At 42.3% G+C, this 21318-nt stretch overlaps 2 protein-coding genes and 1 non-coding gene across 3 annotated transcripts in view; all 3 read right to left on the bottom strand.

The window, feature by feature from the left end:
* Positions 1-4841, bottom strand: part of dennd4c (DENN/MADD domain containing 4C) — a 90745-nt gene extending 85904 nt beyond the window's left edge. The window contains exon 1 of the mRNA XM_070542191.1: positions 4385-4841. The gene's annotated coding sequence lies outside the window, so the exon portion shown is untranslated. The remainder of the gene's footprint in view (positions 1-4384) is intronic.
* A 1880-nt stretch (positions 4842-6721) lies between these two features.
* Positions 6722-16593, bottom strand: haus6 (HAUS augmin-like complex, subunit 6). The gene is made up of 16 exons (XM_015946518.3): positions 16282-16593; positions 16095-16190; positions 15941-16019; positions 13594-13726; positions 13371-13515; positions 13225-13287; positions 13096-13153; positions 12841-13014; positions 12487-12683; positions 12280-12409; positions 12100-12202; positions 11974-12022; positions 8317-8440; positions 8142-8234; positions 7921-8056; positions 6722-7816 (listed from the first exon to the last, which is right to left on the bottom strand). Exons 1-16 carry the CDS (start codon positions 16413-16415, stop codon positions 7134-7136), a joined length of 2397 nt encoding a protein of 798 aa, XP_015802004.3. The 5' UTR covers positions 16416-16593; the 3' UTR covers positions 6722-7133.
* Positions 11815-11945, bottom strand: LOC129165741 (small Cajal body-specific RNA 8). The gene has a single exon (XR_008565016.1). It is a non-coding gene; the product is annotated as a small Cajal body-specific RNA 8 (non-coding RNA).
* Positions 16594-21318: the final 4725 nt, after the last annotated feature.

The raw sequence follows: 21318 nt of genomic DNA, 5'->3' as shown, positions 1-21318 counted from the left end.
GCAGCGATTTTTGTCAGAGTCCAAAAAGTAGAGAGCCGGAAAAGGCTGTGGACAGCAAGGTAGAAGTAAAAGTAGGGCTGCTAAATTAATCGCTTTTTAATCACAATTACGATCTGAGTTCTGAACGATTATTAAAACAAAGCGAGCCAATTATTTGCTCCTCCCTCTTCCGCTGATTCCAGTTACATATCAAGCGCACCTCCCACAGTGTTGCCCACTTAGCAGCTTTGTCGCTATTTCTAACAGCTTTTCAGACCCCCTTCTTGACTTTTTAAATCCTAAAAGTACCTAGAAAACTACCTAGTAACATCTCTGGTAACTAGGGATGGGTACCGCCCGAATTCCATAGTACCGACTGAGCACCGATTCACGTCATTTGAAACGGTGCCTCGTTTCGGTACCCGTCCTTCATAACGAGAACTTGCCAAGACAGCTGCGCATGCGCAAGAGTGTTATGTCGGTAGAAAGAACGCACGCTAAAGCTTGGGTCCACTTCACTAAATGTGATGGGTAACTGGGTGATGATGAAACCAGTGACAACAATCCAAAGCCCCCTTCAGACAGGCCATGAAAAACGGAAATGTTCCGGAATCTGTCCGTAAGACCTTTCTGTCTGAATACAAACATCCGGATAACGTGTTCCGGAATTTATCCGGACGAAGCCCCTAGTAACAGGTCCGGACTTGTTACGGACAGGTTGGCTGCTTCAGACTGGTGAGGTAAAGTTCCGGACAAGGGGGAGGGGACCGGGGGACGCTGTGCGCACCTATATAGCCCGCTGCTGTAGCATGCAGCGAACCACGGCAGCTCGCCTCCTACGGTACCGTCTAGACGAGCGACGGAGCGCTTCACACCGCTTCAGTGATTCCTTTAACCATTGAGCTTCATCATCCAGGTCTCTTATGCATCTTCGTGTGCGCAGAATTATGCTTAAGCGCCTCGTGATTTTTATCTTGAAAGGCGCTATAGAAATGATATTTTCTTCTTCTTCTTCTTCTTAACATGAGTCTGATTCTCCCCCCCACCCCACCCCCCGCCGCCGTCAGACATCTGGAACTTTTCCCTGCTGTGTGAACGCAGCCGAAAGGACAAGTTCCGGTACAAAAGTGGTGTGTCTGAAAACACAGTTCTGATTAAAAACCGGATTGAATTGTCCGCAAATGTTCCAGAATGTCAGTCTGAAAAGGGCTTAAGTGAGACATCCTCATCTTAATCTGCTCCGGTAGGTAAATAAAATGTTTAAGATAACGTTAGCTTGATATGTTAGCTTCCGTTTCGCTAATGCTGCGTTCGCTTTCTCCTCGGAATTCCAAATTTCCGACTAGAAGAACATGAACGCGCTTTAAAGTTTGGCTTCACTTTACTAAATGCGACGGGTGATTGGGTGAAGATGAAACCAGCGACAACGATTTAAGTGTGAGGCATCATCGTTTTAATCTGCTCCAGCAGTTAGATAAACTGTTTAAGATAACGTTAGCTTGATATGTTAGCTTCCATTGCCACCACTGTTATCAGCTAATGGTGCGTTCGCTTTCTCCTCGGAAATTCTAACTTCCCAGTAGGAAAATTCAATTGAAAAAGGACGGTAAAAGGAATGAAGATACACAGTAAATTTAGTTCACAGTAAAGATGTTTGCTTCAGTTTAATTATCAGCTTATAAAACTACAAGGACGATGTTAAAATACAAACAGCTGTATGTTATTTATCGTGATATTTATCAAATATTGTTCTATATTGAGAAAAATATATATTTAATTATAAAAGAAAATAAAAATATTAAACACTCAAAAGTATCGAAAATTGCTACCGTTAAGTACCGGTATCGATTCCTAGGTACTGGGAATTAGTACCAAATCGATTCAAATGTCAAAGGTACCCATCCCTACTGGTAACCCTAAGCTACTTTCTGGATAACTGTCGTCGACATTCCCTGCAGGTTAGCTAAACACTCAACCTGCACGCCAAACCATCCTTCCGGACATTAGGAAGGGAAATGATGAAGGTTGGTCGCAAAAGAAATGGCTCTCAGAGCTGATTTCTTCTTGGATTAACCGGAGTGAGTGATACACAATGTACCCGCAGGCTCCTGAACACATCACTACACAAACACACACACACCTTGCCCCTGGTTGCTGTGAAATGGGGAATAATAATTCATCTCTGAGCAACACGTTGCTACTATACACTCCTATTGCACCGCTGGACAGGAGGACTAAATAATCATTATGCAACATTTTATTAACTTCACTGAAACATATATGTTTTGTTTATTTTATAATATAAATGAACTGTATAAGTCTTGCTGTCAGTATTTACAAGATATCGGTTGGGTATTTGGGTCTGTATTGGGTACGCTTAAATGAGTTAAGCCTCAGCCTATAGCCTTTGGGTCATAAACTATGAGCAGGAGGAGGAGTAGTTGGTTTTGTGATGATCTTGTTTATTTTTCTTATTTATTTTGGTCCTGACTGTGCCCTGTGCAATGTTATGACCAAATAAATAAATACAATCAACTATAATTTAAAATTTGTCTAAATCAAGATCTCAATTTCAGTCGAAATAATCGTGATTATCATTTCTGCCTTAATCGAGCAGCCCTAAAGTACAGTAGAGCGTAAGTGACTCTAACCCTAAGCCAATCAGCGAGAGATAGTCTTCTGTTGCCATGGTTTCAGCTCGGAACGGTTTGCTTGGATCCGCATCCCCAAAGTAAAACCGAGATGACTAAGTGCTAGTGGAAAAGAGCCAGGAAGGGTGTTTTGTGACTGCCCCTCTTCACTAATTTGGATCTGTCCAAGACATATTTTCCACCTTCATCAGACCTCTGTTTCTCTGGATTAGCACTGTTGGCTGATTTTTCCTACAACTTAAACAGTTTGGCACAATGTCACTTCTTCCTCTCGTTGGTTTGCTGGGTGGTCCAGTTCTCCTTTCACACTGTACACCAACGTTTCCCTTGAAAGCCAATAGAGACCTGTATTTTCAAGGGAATCACGGTTAGCTTTTTTTGTCCACACCTGGTTTCTGATAGACTTTCACACCTGCTCAATCTAAGATTACCCAAGGAAATAATCTCTGGCCAGTTTAAAGCAGCAAACAGCTCAGTTGGTGCTTAAGAACCATTTGCAAAGGCCAGGTCACATGCAGCATGACATAATTGCAAACAAACTGCTAATGTTTTCATCTACATTAAGCCAAAATGTGTTCATTGTATCTTCATTTCCTAGTAATATGTTCGCAAACCCCTCCTAAAGTAGCATGACATTTCTCACACTTGCTAACTTTGAAACAAATAGAGAGGTTCCCCATGCCTGAAGCGACTCTGCAACTATTTAGAAGAAATTTGTTTTGCTAATTTGTTCAAAACATTTTTTAAATTCCGGCTAGACCTTGAAAATCAAGTGAGGAAATTGGGATTTCTTACAAAATTTTCATGACATTCTTCCCAGTAAACACTGTTTGCAATCACCCCAAGAGTCGATAACAGCTTTTGAGACAATCTTTCATGTTTGTAAGTACTTTTTTTAACTCAACACTGTGCACCTCTGCTCAAGTGACTTGAAAAAGTTTATGAAAAGCCAAGAAACAATCAAAATCAACCATTTGCTCAAAAAGTGGATATTTTTACACTAAGCTAAACACTGCTTCACTGCAACTTCAAAGCCACAAGTTTATTTTGATCAGGTGAAAGAATCATCTGATTCATGCACTGTAAAAGTGCTTGATGCCAATTAGTTAAAATCTGGGGTCGGCCTAATTTGTCAACTAACTGATTAGTTTGCCCAATCGGTTGTTCGATCAATTAGGCGAGCTAGAATGATAACAGAGCAGTGTGGGTGAAAATTGATGCACACCACATGCTCAAAGGGAAGTCGGGTTAACAGTTCCTCATAACAACTATAGTTGTAAACTGCAGCACAGCGACCCTGACATAATTGGTGTTTATTTCAATTCAAGCCGGAAGTTCGGGGCTGCAGCAGGCACCTGCGGAGGTTAGTCGGGCTTCAGGGGAGTTGAGTGTGGCGTCTAGGAGGGCCCAAAGAGGGGGAGGAGGAGGAGAAGAGTGTTGTCTTCCAAACTGTTGCATCCAAACCCTAACTAGGGCAACCTCAATGCGGGAAACACACACACACACACACACACAAACACACACACACACACACACACACACACACACACACACACACACACAAGCATTTTGCTCCGGCGATCTGAGACGTGGCTCCGTCTCTTCACCAGTGCAGCCAGCACTACCAACACTTTCCAGCGGGTTATCATGCATGATCCTTTAATTACTTTGATCACTTTCATTTTTATTATTTTCCAACACAAACACCGTTTAGTCCTGCTTTATCTTCGTGGAACAAAAACGTGCACACTTACCAGCTGTTTACGCCGCAGCGAGAGGCAATGTTGACATGTAGGCAACTTGTTTTACCGCTTTCTGTATTCCGCCTGAGCCAACGAGGACGACGCGCAGAAGGAAAATAAATAAATAAAAGCCACTGCGAGAGGAAAATGGGACTCCTGTGAAAGTTTGCTGACTGCGTCTCCTTCGTGGCTCGGACTTTCACCGTAAGTTGTCGGTGGACGCCATGATTGTGTCCGCGCTGATAGTTTTGTTGGTGGCTTTCTTCAGAAAAACGTCTTTCAGTCTGGAACCGCCCAACGAAGAGGAGCGGCTTCGGTCTGTTGTAAATGACACAGCAGGCGAGCTGCCATTACGGCGGTAAGCTAGGGCACGTGAGATAAGTCGCTTCCGGAAAGTCCTTTCAAAGTAAAATTAGACTTATGTCGAAAATAAAATCAAGTTTCTGCTACACAAAAAAGTCACATAGTAAATCACAGTAATGTATATTCATTTAAAGTCGTTATTAGTACACAAAGTAAACAGAGTTTTGAGATAAGTATAAGATGTACAAAAAAATAGGATTTTAAATTGTCTGAGATTGGTTTTTAAAATCGTAATTATGGAGTTAAAGTCAAATTTTAGTTTAAAATCATATTTATAGGATTCATATGTTTTATTTATAGGTTAAGTCATAATTCTAACATTCAAAGTCATGATTTTGAAATTCATAAATATCAAATTCAAAATGTTTGTTTACAATTATAAGGTTCAAAGTTATAACTTTAAAATGAAAAAAGGTCCTAAATCTCATAATACTTAGTGTCATATTTGCTGTTAATTGTTATTTTTTATGATTTAGATTGTTTTTGTCAAGTGAAATTTTTTTTCTTTAGTCAAGGATAACTTCCATTTAAGGGACAGTGCTAAATAAGTTGATATTTCTGTTTGAAACTATTGTATAATCTTGTAACTATGATTGATTTCTCATGTAAGTGAATATGGTGTAAAAAAATTATTACAGTCCTGACTTCCATACTCATTACAACACTGACCATCACCATAGTTCTTTTTTTTTTATCTCAGAACTCTTAATTTACTGTGAAATTTATTTCAGTCATAATTGTGACTTTGGATCTCAAAATGTCTTTGAAAGTCATAAGACATGAACTTTGTTTTCTTTTCAATGGCAGAAATAGGCTTCCACATAAATGTGTTTTCTAAATCAAATTATAAAAGACCCGCACTTGTATAGCGCCTCTCAGAGTAAGGACTCCAAAGCGCTTTACACTACAGTGTATCATTCATCCATTCATACACTCATTCACACACTGGTGGTGATGAGCTACGATGTAGCCACAGCTACCCTGGGGCGCACTGACAGAGGCGAGGTTGCCGAGCACAGGCGTCACCGGTCCCTCCGACCACCACCAGGTGGGTTAAGTGTCTTGCCCAAGGACACAACAGCAGAATTCTCTGCCCGGAGCCGGGATCGAACCTGCAACCTTCCGATTCCTGGACAACCCGCTCAACCTGTTGAGCTACTGCTGCCACAAGTGATCATTTAAATGCTTTTTGAGGAAAAAATAAAAATAAATCTACTTCCTGGTTGCTCTGCTTGAGCGCTGCCTTGACTAGTTTGAGTTTAAGTAGTTTCTGATGCCCCCATCATTCAGAGGGAGAGAACACACAGGAGAAAAGGGTGCCAGATAAACCTGCTTTCTTGGAAACCACTCCAGGCCTGAAATCCATTTATTAGTCTGTTTACACGGGACTAAAATATTAATCACTTTACAACACTGCTTCATTTGTCACACACCGTCCTCCAGCCATTCCGGCTCTTTTTAGAGAGACGGTTCTTTTGGCTCAGCTCACCAAAAAGAACTGGCTCTTTCGGCTCCTCAGATTTTCTGTGGCATAGAGTACATTTATAACCAAAATAATGCTAAACTATATGTAAAATAATTTACTAATGTAAAAAAGATGCAATATATCAAATATTTCTAATTTCTATGGATTTAATAACTGAACACTTAAAGAAATCTCCACTTTCCGACTGCTGGCGCTCATTTTCTCACTGTCTTCGTCGCACTCTCCTCTTGCCTTTTTCCTCCTCCTCATTCCCTTTCGTCTCCCTCCGCCCGCATGTGCTCTGCTGTGTGTCTGAGTCTGATCCTCCCTCTTCCCCGCCCCAGCTGCTCTGTGTGTGGAAAGTCTGGACACGCAGTCACACATTGACCAATCGCCTGTAGCTTTCACCATAGCAGGAGGGGACGGGATGGCTCCCAATGACGAGCCGGCTCCCGTCGTTCACTTCAAAGCGCCGGCTCTTAGAGCCGGTTCGTTCGCGACCGACACATCACTAGACCAGATGATTTACACAACTTTCATTTATTTCATGTTTACTCGGCACACTCCAAAAAAATGAAACTGAAATAACTTCTGTCAACTGGTTCCACTAAACTTAGTTGCTTAAATAAAAAAGTAATATACATTTACTTAGAAAATAATGACTCTTTAAATTGAAGTAGCTAGGTTTAGTGGAACCAATGTGCTTAACTAGGTTAAGTTAATTCAACATTTTATTTTTTTACAGTTATGTACAAGCTTAACAGTCAGAAATTATTCCTAAACAATGAGTTCAAGTCTTCAGCTTTATTACATCAATAAAATCCCATTTAAAACTACCTCAGAGTGCAGCAGGTGTGGTTTATTTTGCAGTTATGCACATTTATTACACAATAATTAAGAGTTAAGAGCTGAAGAGTGGATCCTGATAAGTGGCTAACATTTCATGTCGTCTATAGGGGAGAAGGTGATCAGTTTAGGGAGGGCGTAGTCTTGTTTGACAGGTGAAGGTGTCTCCAGTGAATCCAGATCTAGTGAAAACACATTGCTGGTTCTTTCTGCTGATGCTTCGGGTTCCATCAGAAAGTCTTTGTCCCTGGAATCTGAGAGAAGACTCTTGTTTATCCTCATGCTTTCCAAGGAGAAGCCACCGCTGCTCGATTGCTGGTTCGGATCCCGACGAGGCGTGAACTGCTTTAGCGTCAGAGAACGAATGAGAACCTCTTCATCCTCCTCGCTCGTCACATCCACAACTTCGTCCTCAAGACTCAGACTGTCACAGCTCGGCAGTTCGGGGAGGGTTTCGTGCTCGAGGCTGAACTGGATGACGCTGCTGCCGGTGCCGCTCGGGCTGTCGAGGACCTCTGCTTCGAGCCCCTCCCACAGAAGAGAGGCCTTGGGAGCGACCCTCTGCTGGCAGGCAGAAGGGCTGTCCTGATCTGAGACAGAAGGGACGGCGGTGCAGGAGACGGCCTGAGCGGGGGAGTCGGAGCTCACATTTTCAGGCTGACTGAGCGGACGTTGTCCAAAAGCGACACTGCTGATCAGCTCAGAAGAATGGAAACTCGTTCTAGCTTGATCTTCAACAGCTTTTCTCCAGGAGCTTTTCACATCCATAACTTCAGATAAAACAGCAACGACATTAAAAATAAGGTCATTCATCCTAGATTATTAATCTAGTGTCTTTAGGAACACCACATGTTTAAAAAGGCCCACGACTCACTTAAGCTCTCGGGTGTTCGAGGCAGCTGCTTCCTAGTAGAAAAGGGATCTCTCTGATAGATGCCGAGAAGATTCTCCAGATCCAAACCTTCACCTTTTCCACCCGAAGGACTGGCTGAAGCTACAGCCTCTGCAAACTAACGTTTATAAAAAATGCATTAGAAATTGGTTGGTATTTAGTTTTGTTCTTCATTAATATTAGCTTTTAAGTCATCAAAATACCTGATCTGCAAGGTTTTCACATTCCAGGTCAAAGATCTGAGTTTTGGTCTTTAATGGAGCCGTCTTCTGATGAGTCGTCTTCCTCACACTGGTCTATTATTGAGGGGGGAATAGGTAATTAGAAAGGAATAGAGTGCAGCTAATAAGATCTGATCTGGCTGGTCCCTTTACTTACCTGGAGTGGTGGTCCAGGTGGTGCCTTTAGAGGAAAGGTTGACTGAGTGTCAAAAAGCCAGTCCAGAGACGTATTTGCCGTGGGGACAGCAGGAACATCCAACATCTCCGTTGTTGCTGAGAACCTGTTTGAGAAGACACATTTCTGTGAACTGTTTGGAAGATCCTGGAATATTTCATCCATCGTCTTCTGAAGCAGAGTTAAATCAATCCAATAAGTGTGAGCTAATCTTTGGTTAAAAGTGTTTTTCCGGAGTTTTCTACTTTCAGAAATGAAGTTTGATTTTTCAGAAATCTGTAAAAGTGATTATCTCATCATGTACTGTGATAAAATGTAAGCAATACGTCTCTTTTTTGTTGTTTTGCTACGCACGCCCGCTGCCCCGCAGAGCTCCGTGCAGTAGGAAACTGAGCGCCGACCAGAACTAACCAATAGCGTTGACTACCGCTTACGTGCTTCACATTTAAGGAATACCTCAGCTGATGCAGAGTTGATGAACTTTTCACGGACGAGAAAGTCTCTAAAATATAAATATATGAGAACATGACATGAGAGTAATACTAGTAAAACAGCGTGTTTAAGCTCTGTTTGTCGGCTACAGAAGCACATTTATGAAGAAACAGCCACTAGATGGTGACATCGGATAAGAGGAATATTCCGGAAAGAGATTTTAAATTGTTAAAAAAATTAAATTCAGACAAGATAGCAATGCTTGCCAGTTACAATGCTTATGTTGTCCACTAGAGGGCAGACCTCAAAGGATTTTGACAGCAGCTCTACGGCATTAAGATAGCACTTTTGTAGTAACGAAACCCCAAAATATTGGGTCTTTACAATTGCATTCTTTCTGTTTCTGTGCATTTTTTGACATGTTTGTGTAAACTTGATTACATCTAGACTCTAGGTCTAAAAACGTCTTAGTGCTGCCCCCTGTGGCAGAACAGCAGCTACTACATTTTAAACTTGTGATTGACTGGGGCTGGAACAATTTCATAGCCTGGCAAGCCAGACTAAATAAATGTATTATTTAGTCTAGCAACACTCCATTGACGGCTCTCGGTTGTGGGGCGGGTTCTACCGTTGTCTTTCAAATGATCTCCACATGCTACTGGAGAATGAATGTGACATTGGCCGTGTTCGAGTTTAGCTGCGCCTCGCCTGGAAAACAGACGAGAGCAGACGGAAGCAGCAGGAGGAGTGGCTGAAAGCCGGCGTTTAAGTCGGACAGATCTCCCTACATGTGTATCTCACGGGTGACGATGGCTGAAGATATCGCGTTAGCATTCACACTTGTTTAATTTTCAACTTTAATTCTGGTGCCTGTTAGCAGCTGAAACACATCCTCACGTGCTTGTGGATATCATATATTGTATATGAAGACATGACTGTAATAATTAGTAAAGGTTATCAGCTGTAGGTTTAGTGTGTTCAAAGGAAACGTGACAAAAGAAAACAAAACACATTCCTCTTTATGGCCTATATAGTTGTCATCATCAACATAACATGATTTACAGAATACATGTGACCAACTAACATTTCATGTTCTACCACCGGATGTTTGGATCAAAATATGAACCAATCAGATCTTAGATCAGGTGAGAGCCAGGTGTTTCCCATCATCCTCTAGGTTTTGCAGCCGGTGGAGAGCAACTGCAGCACCTTGCTCCAAAATCTGCGGCCACCTTGATCTCACGAGGTTATCGTTGCCTACGTAAGTATGACGTCAGAGCAAGTCGGCGTCAAGTCGGACACAAATCTAACCGGCATGCACTGCTCGCCGATCACCGGTGGTCTAATCTGCGCAGAACTGGCTCATCTCGAACACGGCCAGACGCTTGTTTCACTCTGTTGCATCATCCCACCCACCAGGCATATAGAGTGCCCTGATTGGCCCACAAAGCGGATAAAGCTCTGTGATTTGTTCACTAAGCAGATAGAGCACTATGATTGGCCCACCATTATGGACCAATCACAGCTCTTTATGTGTTTGAAACCCCTCTAGAGAGCTGTGATTGGCCAGCCAGAATGCTGTTGGGGCTGCAGAGGTTCCAGTGGAGCGTTCCTAGACCAAACTTTGCAAAGCAAGAATTTGGTCTAGTTCACTAGGCTAACAATTTCACTTCATCAGGACAGTCTCCTCCCACTCCCCCTCCCTCCTGGGATGGAAATTCCCCACACTTGGCCATGCCACTCTCTGCCTCCTGGCAACACCCACTTTCATAGCATTTTTCAAATCTTGACTAGGGGTGGAGTTACATTTTCTGACGGTGTGCAGTTCCTCTTTAAGTTACTATTTTGAAAGTCAACTAAACAGTTATTTTAGCAATTAACTAATCGAGTCATAAATTGCAGCTTACTCATAAACATGAATATGTAGACACCCCATTGGGCGCTGCAGAGAATAAAAGCATTTCCACCATATTGGATGGGTCTCCTCATTCTACAAACCCAGAGTCAGCAACTATGCCAGTTTTCTGTACAGCCTACCATTACAACAGCTGGAGTACTATAGAAAACAGATCATGTGGGACTTTTATGGACTACCTGTTGGGATTTTATTTTATTCTTTCTTATTTATTTCATGTAATTTATATTTTAATGATCATGTCATACCATATGCCTGAATTAGTGAAAAAGTATGGTAAATGTGTTTTTGTTGGGTAAGCACCTTCGAGGGGCGAATTGAGAACCATTCCAAGATGGCGGCCGGCCACTATGACAGCTCCAATAGGCAGCGTCAGTCAACAGGGCATCTACGAATGTCTGTGAAATATATCTACTCTAATATAACCATCATTAGCTTCTGAGCTAGTGTTATCTCTAAATGTTAAGTGCTGTCTAAAAATAAAGAGGTAAGATAATAACTAACTCAACAACTTTTATGAGCTTTGCAACACTTCGAAACTAAGGGGAAAAAAAGCACTGAGCTTAAAGGTTCAGTCACCCCCTGACTGGAGCCTTAATCCACCCCCCACTTCCTGTTTGACAAATGTGCCTAAAGGAGGCGGGGCCTGGCGTGTGACAGCACTCTATTAGACACACGTCTATGCAGGTTATCAGCAAAATAAGTTTATTTAGGAGTTCCTCGCTCTTTAAGAAAAGAAAATACTGGCTGTTGGTTTAGTAACAAGATGGGTCACTCAAGAGCAACACTAACAGATTTAATAAATCACCGATGTTTGTTTAGTCATGTGAACAGTGAATGAAATAATAACGTGAATTCAACTTTAATAATTTTCAATCTATACAAAATCTGCTGATTTTAGAAGCATTAATTTCAGTATATCAGTTATCGGCCATCACAGTGATCTCAAAATTAGATATCAGGATCGGCCCAAAAATCTCATATATATATATATATATATATATATATATATATATATATATATATACACACACACACACACACACACACACATTAATTAAAAAAAACATTAACTGCTGCATTTAAGTTTAAGCAGGTGTCAGTTTGTGCTTCTATCTAAAGCCACATGCTCAAAATGTCCGCTCCGTATCTGTCCGTGGCGATTTCTCTCAATTCGCCGCGGTCATCAGAAAGCGGGGATGCTCTGGGGATAACTAGTGATGAACAGACCACTGCTCAGGCCTGCCCAGGTATCAGTTTCCCCTCATCAACCAAAACAGAGAGGACATTACCTCCTGGTGTTCCCGTCTTCCTCTGGTTTCCTCTCTGCCGGCTTCCCATCTGTAACAGAAAAAGGTGTTTAAAAAGCAAACGTAACCATTTAAATTGGGACTGTGAACCGATCTGACTCTGCTCACCAGGAAGCTTGGCGGGGAACTGAGAAAACACGCTACTCCTGTAAGTGGCTTCAGCAGCCGGGTCAAAGGTCAGCGGGGCCATCGGCGACAGGAAACTAAAAGCCTGAACAAACCATCACACATCAGCTCCACCTCGTAAGATGTGGATGAAATACCGACGAGGGGTCGAGTATGACTCACAGGATCCTTGTTGAGGAAGGAAACAAGAGGCGTTTCTTTTAATGTATCCATCCACCTCTTGTCCCAGTCAGCCTCCAGCTCTCTGATGGCACTCCAGACCTCTGGAATCTCTTCCTTGGAAAGTTTCTGCCTGAAGGTTTGACACAAAAATAGGTCACATTCAGGTGGGAGACAGCTGAAACCACAAGTCTGATTTAGGTGTTTTACCTGATCAGATGAAGGTCCCGCAGCACCCGGGACATCTTAAGACACTTCTCCTGCAGGTTCTGAGAACTGATCTGGGATCTGGAGAGAGGAGGAACACGACGACGTTCTTCCTTCAGGAGCTGCAAGGCGTGGTTGGTCAACTCCATCACACAGAGGAGGTTCAGCTGTCCGTCTTCATAAACGTTCCCTGAATTTAACTAGAAAAAAAAAAACTCACAGAATAGTCTTCAGGGACTTCTGGTAACCCTGCGTCATACACCCAAAAGGTCAGAAATGTCCCCATAGACAACGGGAATTTGGAAAAGTGTTTAAAAATCCATCCAATCTACAGTTGTACACGTTCTTTGTCCTCACCTGATGGGGGAGCTGTTCAACCCTCTCCTGGAGGCAGCGAGGGATATTTAGGGCTCTATCCGTCCCATCCAGGACATGCTGGTCCACATCCCCTCTCAGAACACTTTCCACGGCGCTCTGCTCCTCTCTGATAGCGGACAGCATCGCTTCGATGTCTGACCATAAAGCTCGGACCTTAGAGACAGACCGTCGTCTTTAAACAACACCTTTAACCTATCAGAACGCTAAAGCCAGGGTGTAAATCATAAATCGTACCTCTCTGACCTTCCCACAGAAAGATCCTTCATCCGGAGCAGAGTCAGAGGGGAAACGCCTGAAGACACAAGTTAGTCAGTGTTCCTCAGGAGCTTCAGTCCAAACATAAGATGGATATAGGGTACATACTTAAGCAGCTCGTCGTACTTGGCACCTTCCGCTCTGATGTCCCGCTCAGACTTCACCAAACACCTAAAAAAAAGACAAATGGATTGTTTTACTAAAGATCTGATAAACCTTCGTCCAGCTGTAGGGACTGGCAGAGACGGACTCACTGAGCTCGCCTCTGGTACTCGTGGAGAAAACGGTCCTGATCAACGGCAGCCTGTAGAAACCTCGTACGGGTCAGACTGAATCTGTTAACGGCCATGTCCAAGCTGGAGGTCGGCACCGCCGCCGCCTCGGGAACCCAGCCGTCACCTGTGGGGCCATGTTTTCAGACAGGTCAGCTGCTGAAAGTCAAAAGTCGAACGAAGAGAGTTCAGTGTAGAGTGCTACCTGTGCTGAAGGTCTTCATTTCCTGCAGCATGACGTGTGTGGCCAAATGAAGCATCAAGCTGAGGAACTTGGGGCCTCCGGGGGACAGAAACAAGGAGGCCACCACTTTGATTCCTGCATTTGCCGTCTGCTCCTATAAAATACATAAAAATGGGACCTTATAAAAATATAGGGATGGGTACCTTTGACATTTGAATCGATCCGGTACTAATTCCCGGTACCTACGAATCGATACCGGTACCAATTTTCGATACTTTTGAGTGTTTATTATTTTAATTCTCTTTTATAATTAAATATATATTTTTCTCAATATAGAACAATATTTGATAAATATTATGATAAATAACATACAACTGTTTGTATTTTAACATCGTCCTTGTAGTTTTATAAACTGATAATTAAACTGAAGCAAACATCTTTACTGTGAACTAAATTTACTGTGTATCTTCATTCCTTTTGCCGTCCTTTTTCAATTTATTTTTCCTACTGGGAAGTTAGAATTTCCGAGGAGAAAGCGAACGCACCATTAGCTGATAACAATGGTGGCATGGAAGCTAACATATCAAGCTAACGTTATCTTAAACAGTTTTTAGCTGCCGGAGCAGATTAAAACGATGATGCCTCACACTGAGATCGTTGTCGCTGGTTTCATCTTCACCCAATCACCCGTCGCATTTAGTAAAGTGAAGCCAAACTTTAGAGCGCGTTCATGTTCTTCTAGTCGGAGATTCAGAATTCCGAGGAGAAAGCGAACACACCATTAGCGGAACGGAAGCTAACATACCGTATCAAGCTAACGTTATCTTAAACATTTTATTTACCTACCGGAGCAGATTAAGATTAAGTCTCACTTAGATCTTTGTCGCTGGTTTCATCATCACCCAGTTACCCATCACATTTAGTGAAGTGGACCCAAGCTTTAGCGTGCGTTCTTTCTACCATGCTGCTCTGTTTACAACTGGCTCGCAGCGACCGATGACGTAACGCTCTTGCGCATGAGCAGCTGTCTTGGCAAGTTCTCGTTATGAAGGACGGGTACCGAAACGAGGCACCGTTTCAAATGACGTGAATCGGTGCTCAGTCGGTACTATGGAATTTGGTCGGTACCTTAAAAAGTACCGAATTCGGTACTCATCGCTATAAAAATACGATTAAAAGTACAACTCAAGGCAGAACCCAGAGACACTGCAAATGGAGAAAAATAGGAGCAGTGTCTTGTACAATGAACTACATCACCAGAATCTACATGTTGCATTTTGACATTTTTTACTAGATGGTCCCGTCAGCTCAGGGATTCAATTGATGATGTCCTGGGCATCCCACATGTCCAGCGTCCTTCTCAGACCATCTCCTCCAGGTCTGAATCAGGGTTCCAGTCCAGCGTTCACCTCGTGACACCATTAACTCAGAGTGTGTCCAATCCAGGCCCATTTTCAGACTGGTTGTCTATTGGGAGACTCTTGTCCACCAGCATTGGGAGTTCTCTTCATTTTGAGCCCATTTGTCTTTTACTAAATTTATATGATCTAAAATTTTTACAACCTGAATAATCATAATTTCTCAACTGAATATGCCTAGGAAATGTTTTCAGGCATCCTCACATCACTCGTGCTCAAAGAAACATCATGTAATGTGTTTTTCTTGTAATTTTTTTATGCCTCATAGTTTTTCTAAGTTGTTGCACTTTCATAACATATTTTTAATCGTTTTTTCACCCATTCATCTTTCACCTGCTTGTGGTGCATGGTGGCTTGGTGCAAGCACACTCAGGAGGACTATTCTAATCTAAATAGCTGCAATTCTTACATTAAATTAATTGTTTAATGCAGGAAGTGTGAAAAGATTTTATTGCATTGTGCTGTGCAACTTTATTTCAGAACTAAATCTGACTAAAGAGAGGAAGGAGAGTGGAGAAAACAAGTTAGCAAAATAAAATGTGCTTGATGTGACAAATATATAATGCATTGCTTCTGTTGATATACTTCTTTAGCAGAACCTATTTAAAGTCAGGCACATCTGCGAACGGCCTGTACTACTGAAACATCTGCTTAATAAGTGCTCTTAAAGCATTCCTGTCAACTCATGCTTTTTTGTACAATTTTTAACATTTAAAACTTGGTCAGTTTGATAAACTTAAATGACTAATTTTAATATTGTGCACAAATAAAGATTTAAGAGTCGGTTAAATTCAGTTTCATAACTATTGTGGATCAGCTGTTATCAGTGACGTATTAATGTACAGATAAAGCAGAAAACTAGATATTAGCCATGAAAATGGGCTCTAAAAACAGCTGCACATATTGGTATCGGCAACAGAAAACCCACATCGGTGGACCTTAAAGCTTACCATAATTTCTCGCAGCCAGGCGCAGGTAGTTTTGCGAAACTCTGCATCTGCTTTATGGTTCAAAACAGGCCAGCAATTCCTAAAGCAGAACACACATCTCACTGTTAACATGTAGGACAAACTTAGACAAACATCAACGAGTACTCTGCTTTACCTGTAAGCTTCGTGAAATCTCGTTGGGTTGAGTTTCTTCAGCAAGTAAACGGTGACGATGTAGAAGGCGTCTTTGTTGGGTTTATCGAACATATTCCTGCGTTTTAGCCACAAATACAATTATATTTTAAGGTAATCTCATCTGTACAGATAAATGATGCTTTAAACGGAAACAAAAGTGGACTCACGGCCCCAAGTTTAGATGCTTAATGTTGGCTTTGCTGAGTCCTGAAGCCGCAGCATCCGGTTGAAACCCCAGTCCGAGAAGAGCAAACCACAAGTACTGTCCGTTTTCCTTTTGTTGTAACGTCGAGGTCGTCATTATTTAGGGATGGGTGAATAAAAGCAGGAAGATGAGGTGAGGTGTCCAGAGTCGATCTCTACAGACGCCACCGAGCTCGCTAGCTTCGATGCTAACTTCTATGTTACCTGGCTGTATAAACTGTCTTTAAAACGCATTTTTTCCGTCAAAATAAAAAGAGGAAACAGAAGGTAAAACAGCTAGGAGGTATATCCCGATATCCACACCGTTTAGTTAAGTTTTACGATACATACACGACAACGACACAAAACGCGAATACAAACCGCCAATTTTCCAATCGTGATCCGGATGTTGTTACAAGTACATCCATCCGGCGAAGGAAGCGTTTCAAAATAAAAGAAGCTTTAAGTTTCTACGGGAGATATGCATAAGTTTGTGGCAAACTAAATAGAATATTTTTATTCTTATCTTTTTTACGCTATAACCAACGCCGATTGTCGACTCCAACTTTGTTTATATAGCACCTTACAGACACTTACATGCCACCAAAGTGCTTCACAGACACAGATAAAAACATAACACATAAAATCCACTAAAAACTAATAAAACAACAAAATAAAAACATAAAAAATGAGACTAAAAAACAACACAGTCAATCACTCACACAGATTTAAAAGCCAGTACATTAAAGTTGGTCTTCAGAGGACTGCTGAATGTGCAATGGAAGCTCATCAAATTCAAATAAAAAAAAAACTTTAATCATCCCCAAGGGGCAATTGTTTCCGTACAGAAGAATTGGTACTGTGGTCATTCGCAACAAGAGTCGCGCTACCGTTAATTAGATGAAAAGTGGATTACATGAGGATAAATTGGGGGAGGGGAAAAAAGGCATACCAGAGTTACTCCAGGCAGGGCGTAGCTTTACTATGCAAAAAAAAATGCCTCAAACATATAAGCACGAACATCAACAATTCACAACATGAGACATGGAGAGGAAGGCGGGGGGGGGGGCTGGGATCCTTTTTCCCCAGCGAGAGTAGCCCTATGGCGCTCTACCAGTGTAGCCACAGGTGGGAGGGAGATCTTGGGAGGAGCGCAGAGCACATTGACACCTGCAGGTTGATGACCTCGCCAGGCTGAAGTCCACCAATCCAAAGGCTGGGGGGGGGGGGGGGGGGTCAGGTTTTCACAGCATCTGTCCTCATTCCTTTGTGGGGGTTTGTTGTTGGCATTCACATGGCTGCCATGGCGTCAGATTCGGATAACAAGACTTTGTTTGGGTCAGGCAGAGATCATTTTCCTCTCTGCCTTGATGTCTGTAACTGATCATTCAAGTCCTCCAGTGAAGCCAATTCAGGTTTTAAACATCTCCACACCGTCCAGTGACCCTCTCCGAGATGACATCCATTTTGTGCACTAATACCGGTATCGCAGCTAGAACATTGTCCAGCTTACGATTCACCTCGAGTAACGTCCCAGTCTGTGAGGTCTCCACACGGACGGTGTTTTCCGTGGGTGCGGGTCGACCTCCAATCGCTCCCGTCTTCCCAAATTTCCAGAAAACCAGATATCCTCCCACTCCAATCAGAAGAAATCCAGTGATCATCAGGCCAAATATCCGCACATCTTCGACATCCTCAATGGACAACTGAGAGAGGCATATGATCTTCCACTCCCTCCAGGAATCGAGCATATGTCCCGCTGCGTGTGTCCCTTGCGGGCAAGTGGGAGCCCCCTCCTCCGTTCTCATCATAGAAAAAAACTTGTCAATCGCGTTGAATGACCAATTAATTAAATCCATTCTAAAAAATAGGGGTTTTCAGAAGAAATGCAGAGAAGCGCTCTGCGGGCAGACAGGACAAAGAGCCTTGGGAAAAAAGATAAGGGAGCAAAAGCAGTTATCAGAAGCAGAAGCGTCTGTACTCAGCATTGTTTTGGAGCTGCAACTGAAAAGGTCAGCCCGCATCTTCAGCCTGAACGGGGACCCACGAGCAAGGACAGGATTCTAGACTAACATTTGAGGGGGGCACTCCTCTGTTAGAGAGGCTCATTGTTAACAGATTTGCCTTTAAGTTGTTCAAATTAATTCAATAACAGCAATATGATAAGAAATATTTATTCCAACAACATTTGTATAAGAATCAGAATTTAACTATTTTGAAAATAATGCATTGATATCTTAATTAACTACCTCAGTATCTCTTTTCAACTTCATATAAAGATATTTGCATGTTTTGGCTCTTGGTATCTTGCATTAGGGCCAAGTTAAATTAAGTTATTTGGGGGGGTTTCAAGCTTGCTGTCAGAGCAGCACCCAGGACCAGCCCTAGCAACACCCCTGGCTATAGCCAAAATACCACAGCTTCTAGGGGGAAATTATCTTGTAAAGTGCTATAATAATTACCGGTTTTTATCACATACACTATTTAATCAAATTATTAACCCTTAATTGAATTCTTTTCAACTTTTTTACTTTAAAGAAAAAGTGAGAGTCTAAATCCTTGAGATTTTCTAGATCAGGGGTCTCAAACTCTGGTCTTTGTAGGCAGCTATTCAGCATGGTTGTTTTCCTGCTTACACATCCTTGATGCTTCAATGTTAAGCCTCACCTGCTGATTAAAGTCAGGTGTTTTGAAGCAGGGAAACAACTAAAAATTGCTGGAGAGTTCGAGACCCTTGTTCTAGAAAAATAGTATATTTAAGCACAATTTCACTCATTTTGATTTCTTTTTTGAATGTTTTTTTTTTCAATTTACAAGTAATAAAAGTCCTACCATCATCTACTCCCATCTGGGTATCATTAGTCTTTCCATTTGTGAAATCTTATGTAATTCTGATCAGATTACTGTACAACCTTCATTACTGCTATAAAAGTCATGTAGTTATGGGATTTTCGGGGGGGGGGGGGGGGGGGGGAGTTAAGGAGGATCATGACAAGGTGTTTTGGAGCAAATTCACTGAGAAAATATTTACTTATTTTTGAAATATGATATGTGACTCTAAGTTTACATGCAGGCTGAATGTGAAAATAGTCTTCTACCCTTATTTCCTGCATTAGCCACCAACAGAAAATAGACAAGAAAACGCTTGGGTCAGCAAAAGCCAGACAGATCTACATTACACTGAAAATTAGCCTTCATGGACTCACCCATCTTAGCTTGCAACAGGCAAGACTTTGAAGAGTTAGCATCCAGAAGAGAGCAGTACATGTCTTGGCAAGTAGAAGCCAATAGTTAGCACTAACAACTCCACTACACAGCCGCAGTGGTAGAGGTGAGTTGCTGTTAGCCAATCAGGGGAGAGATGTTCCAATATCAGGAAATGAGACTCCAATTTCTTTTGAGGCCCAATCCCAATACTTGCACTGCGCCCAACGGTCTTATGTGAAGTGAACTTGGGGGAACTGCGCAGTGTAATGAATTGAGAAATTACATTTAATTAATGAGCCATAAGGCGTGGGATTGATGGATTAGCTTTATTAAAATAGAGTTCTTTGATTAATTAAAAGAAAAGAGTTCATTCTTCGTTCTTCTGTTGAGCTGAAAATAAGCAGGTTAGAAGGAATGCATGAGACCTTGAATTATATCTCATGCAGACTAGTCTTGAGCAAAGAAGGGAAAAATAAGAGTCATTCTGTTCCGTTACAGCAGTAAGGATTTGTGTGCGCGGTGCACAAGCATGCTAATAACTGCTGACTTGGGACAAAAAGCATTGCGCTACCAACCGCAAAGCATGCCAGGATGCTGGTCGATGTGCTACTTTCTAAAAAAAACTTTAACAACTTTCAAACAAACATCCAAACAATTATTTGAAATAAATTTACATTCATTGCTGCTTTGTCTAAAACATTCAGAGCATCAATGATGCAATGAACTACTTTTATTTGAAAACACATTTTCAGAAAAGGCACTTTTTTCTCCCGCAGCAATGGATTGTGGGTAATACTCAGATCAAGGATGAAAAAGGGGTGTGAACTTCTAGCCTGGCCTGCCAGACTCCTCTGTTTAGTTGGTCTGGGAACTCTCCTATTCAAAAAAGCCCACCCTGTGAGAATTCTAACAGAGCCAATCAGCGCTGAGTAGCGTACGTCACACACCACAACACCGAGTTTGTCATAAATATGGCGACTGAAGCGGAGTTCGCTGCAGCTCTTTCCTTTGTTTTAAATGACTTGGACACATCTTTAAAACAACAAGTAGAAGTGTGGAAAGTCTTTCTTCTAAAGAAAGATGTTTGCACGGTCGCCAGACGACATTTTTGACTACAGCTGAAAAACTACAGCGTCGCAGATGCCACACACAGCGACGCTCAGTTTCTCATAAACAACGAAGACAACTTTTCTCTGTTCTAAATGACTTGAATGTCTTCAGTGGGAGGGTTAACCCTCAACCCTCCCACTGTCTTCATGGGTGACCACACCAGGAAAGTTGATCATTGAGCAGGATTGATGGTTTATCCCTTGAGGTCCACGTGGCACGGGTGAGATGGTGCTCACTCCTCACCCCTGCCACGTGTACCTCAAGGGATAAACCATCAATCCTGCTCAATGGTCAACTTTCCTGGCGTGGTCACCCATGAAAACAGTGGGAGTTAAAACCACAAGTAAAATGCTAAAAGTCTTTCTTCAAAAAAAAAAAAAGTGTGCCATTGCCAGACGCCTTTTTTTTTAAACTACAGCTAAAAAACTACTGTGTCGCGCGGTACAGTTTTCTGTCTTTTTTGTGATTGGTTATTTTTGAGCTGCCTAGTCCCGCCCCTCATCTGCTTCTCTGCCTGTGAGTTACCAGACTCTGTGCAGAATTAAACAGAGAAAGAGTCTGGCAGGCCAGGCTAGTGACCTTCTGCACTTGAGAGTCGGAAACACCCTACGCACTCGCACCCCTGGCAGGGGCCGAGTAATTGAAGTGCGCAAGTGTTAAAGTGCGAGAATTGAGATCGGGCCTGAATCTCATCTTCATCTGGC

This window comes from Nothobranchius furzeri, chromosome 2, assembly GCF_043380555.1.
Source record: "Nothobranchius furzeri strain GRZ-AD chromosome 2, NfurGRZ-RIMD1, whole genome shotgun sequence".
In the NCBI taxonomy this organism is placed as follows: domain Eukaryota; kingdom Metazoa; phylum Chordata; class Actinopteri; order Cyprinodontiformes; family Nothobranchiidae; genus Nothobranchius; species Nothobranchius furzeri.
The sequence above is the reverse complement of the archived record's forward strand: the minus strand, read 5'-3'. Positions and strand labels throughout refer to the sequence as shown.

Bases quoted from the DNA above. Each gene is read 5' to 3' on its own strand.
- haus6 (XM_015946518.3), bottom strand. From the start codon at position 16,415: ATGACGACCTCGACGTTACAACAAAAGGAAAACGGACAGTACTTGTGG. The intron at 12,410-12,486 runs GTAAAACACCTA...TCAAACCTTCAG, and splicing joins CGGGACCTTCATCTGATCAG to GCAGAAACTTTCCAAGGAAG. The intron at 7,817-7,920 runs GTGAGTCGTGGG...TTTTATCTGAAG, and splicing joins TCGAACACCCGAGAGCTTAA to TTATGGATGTGAAAAGCTCC.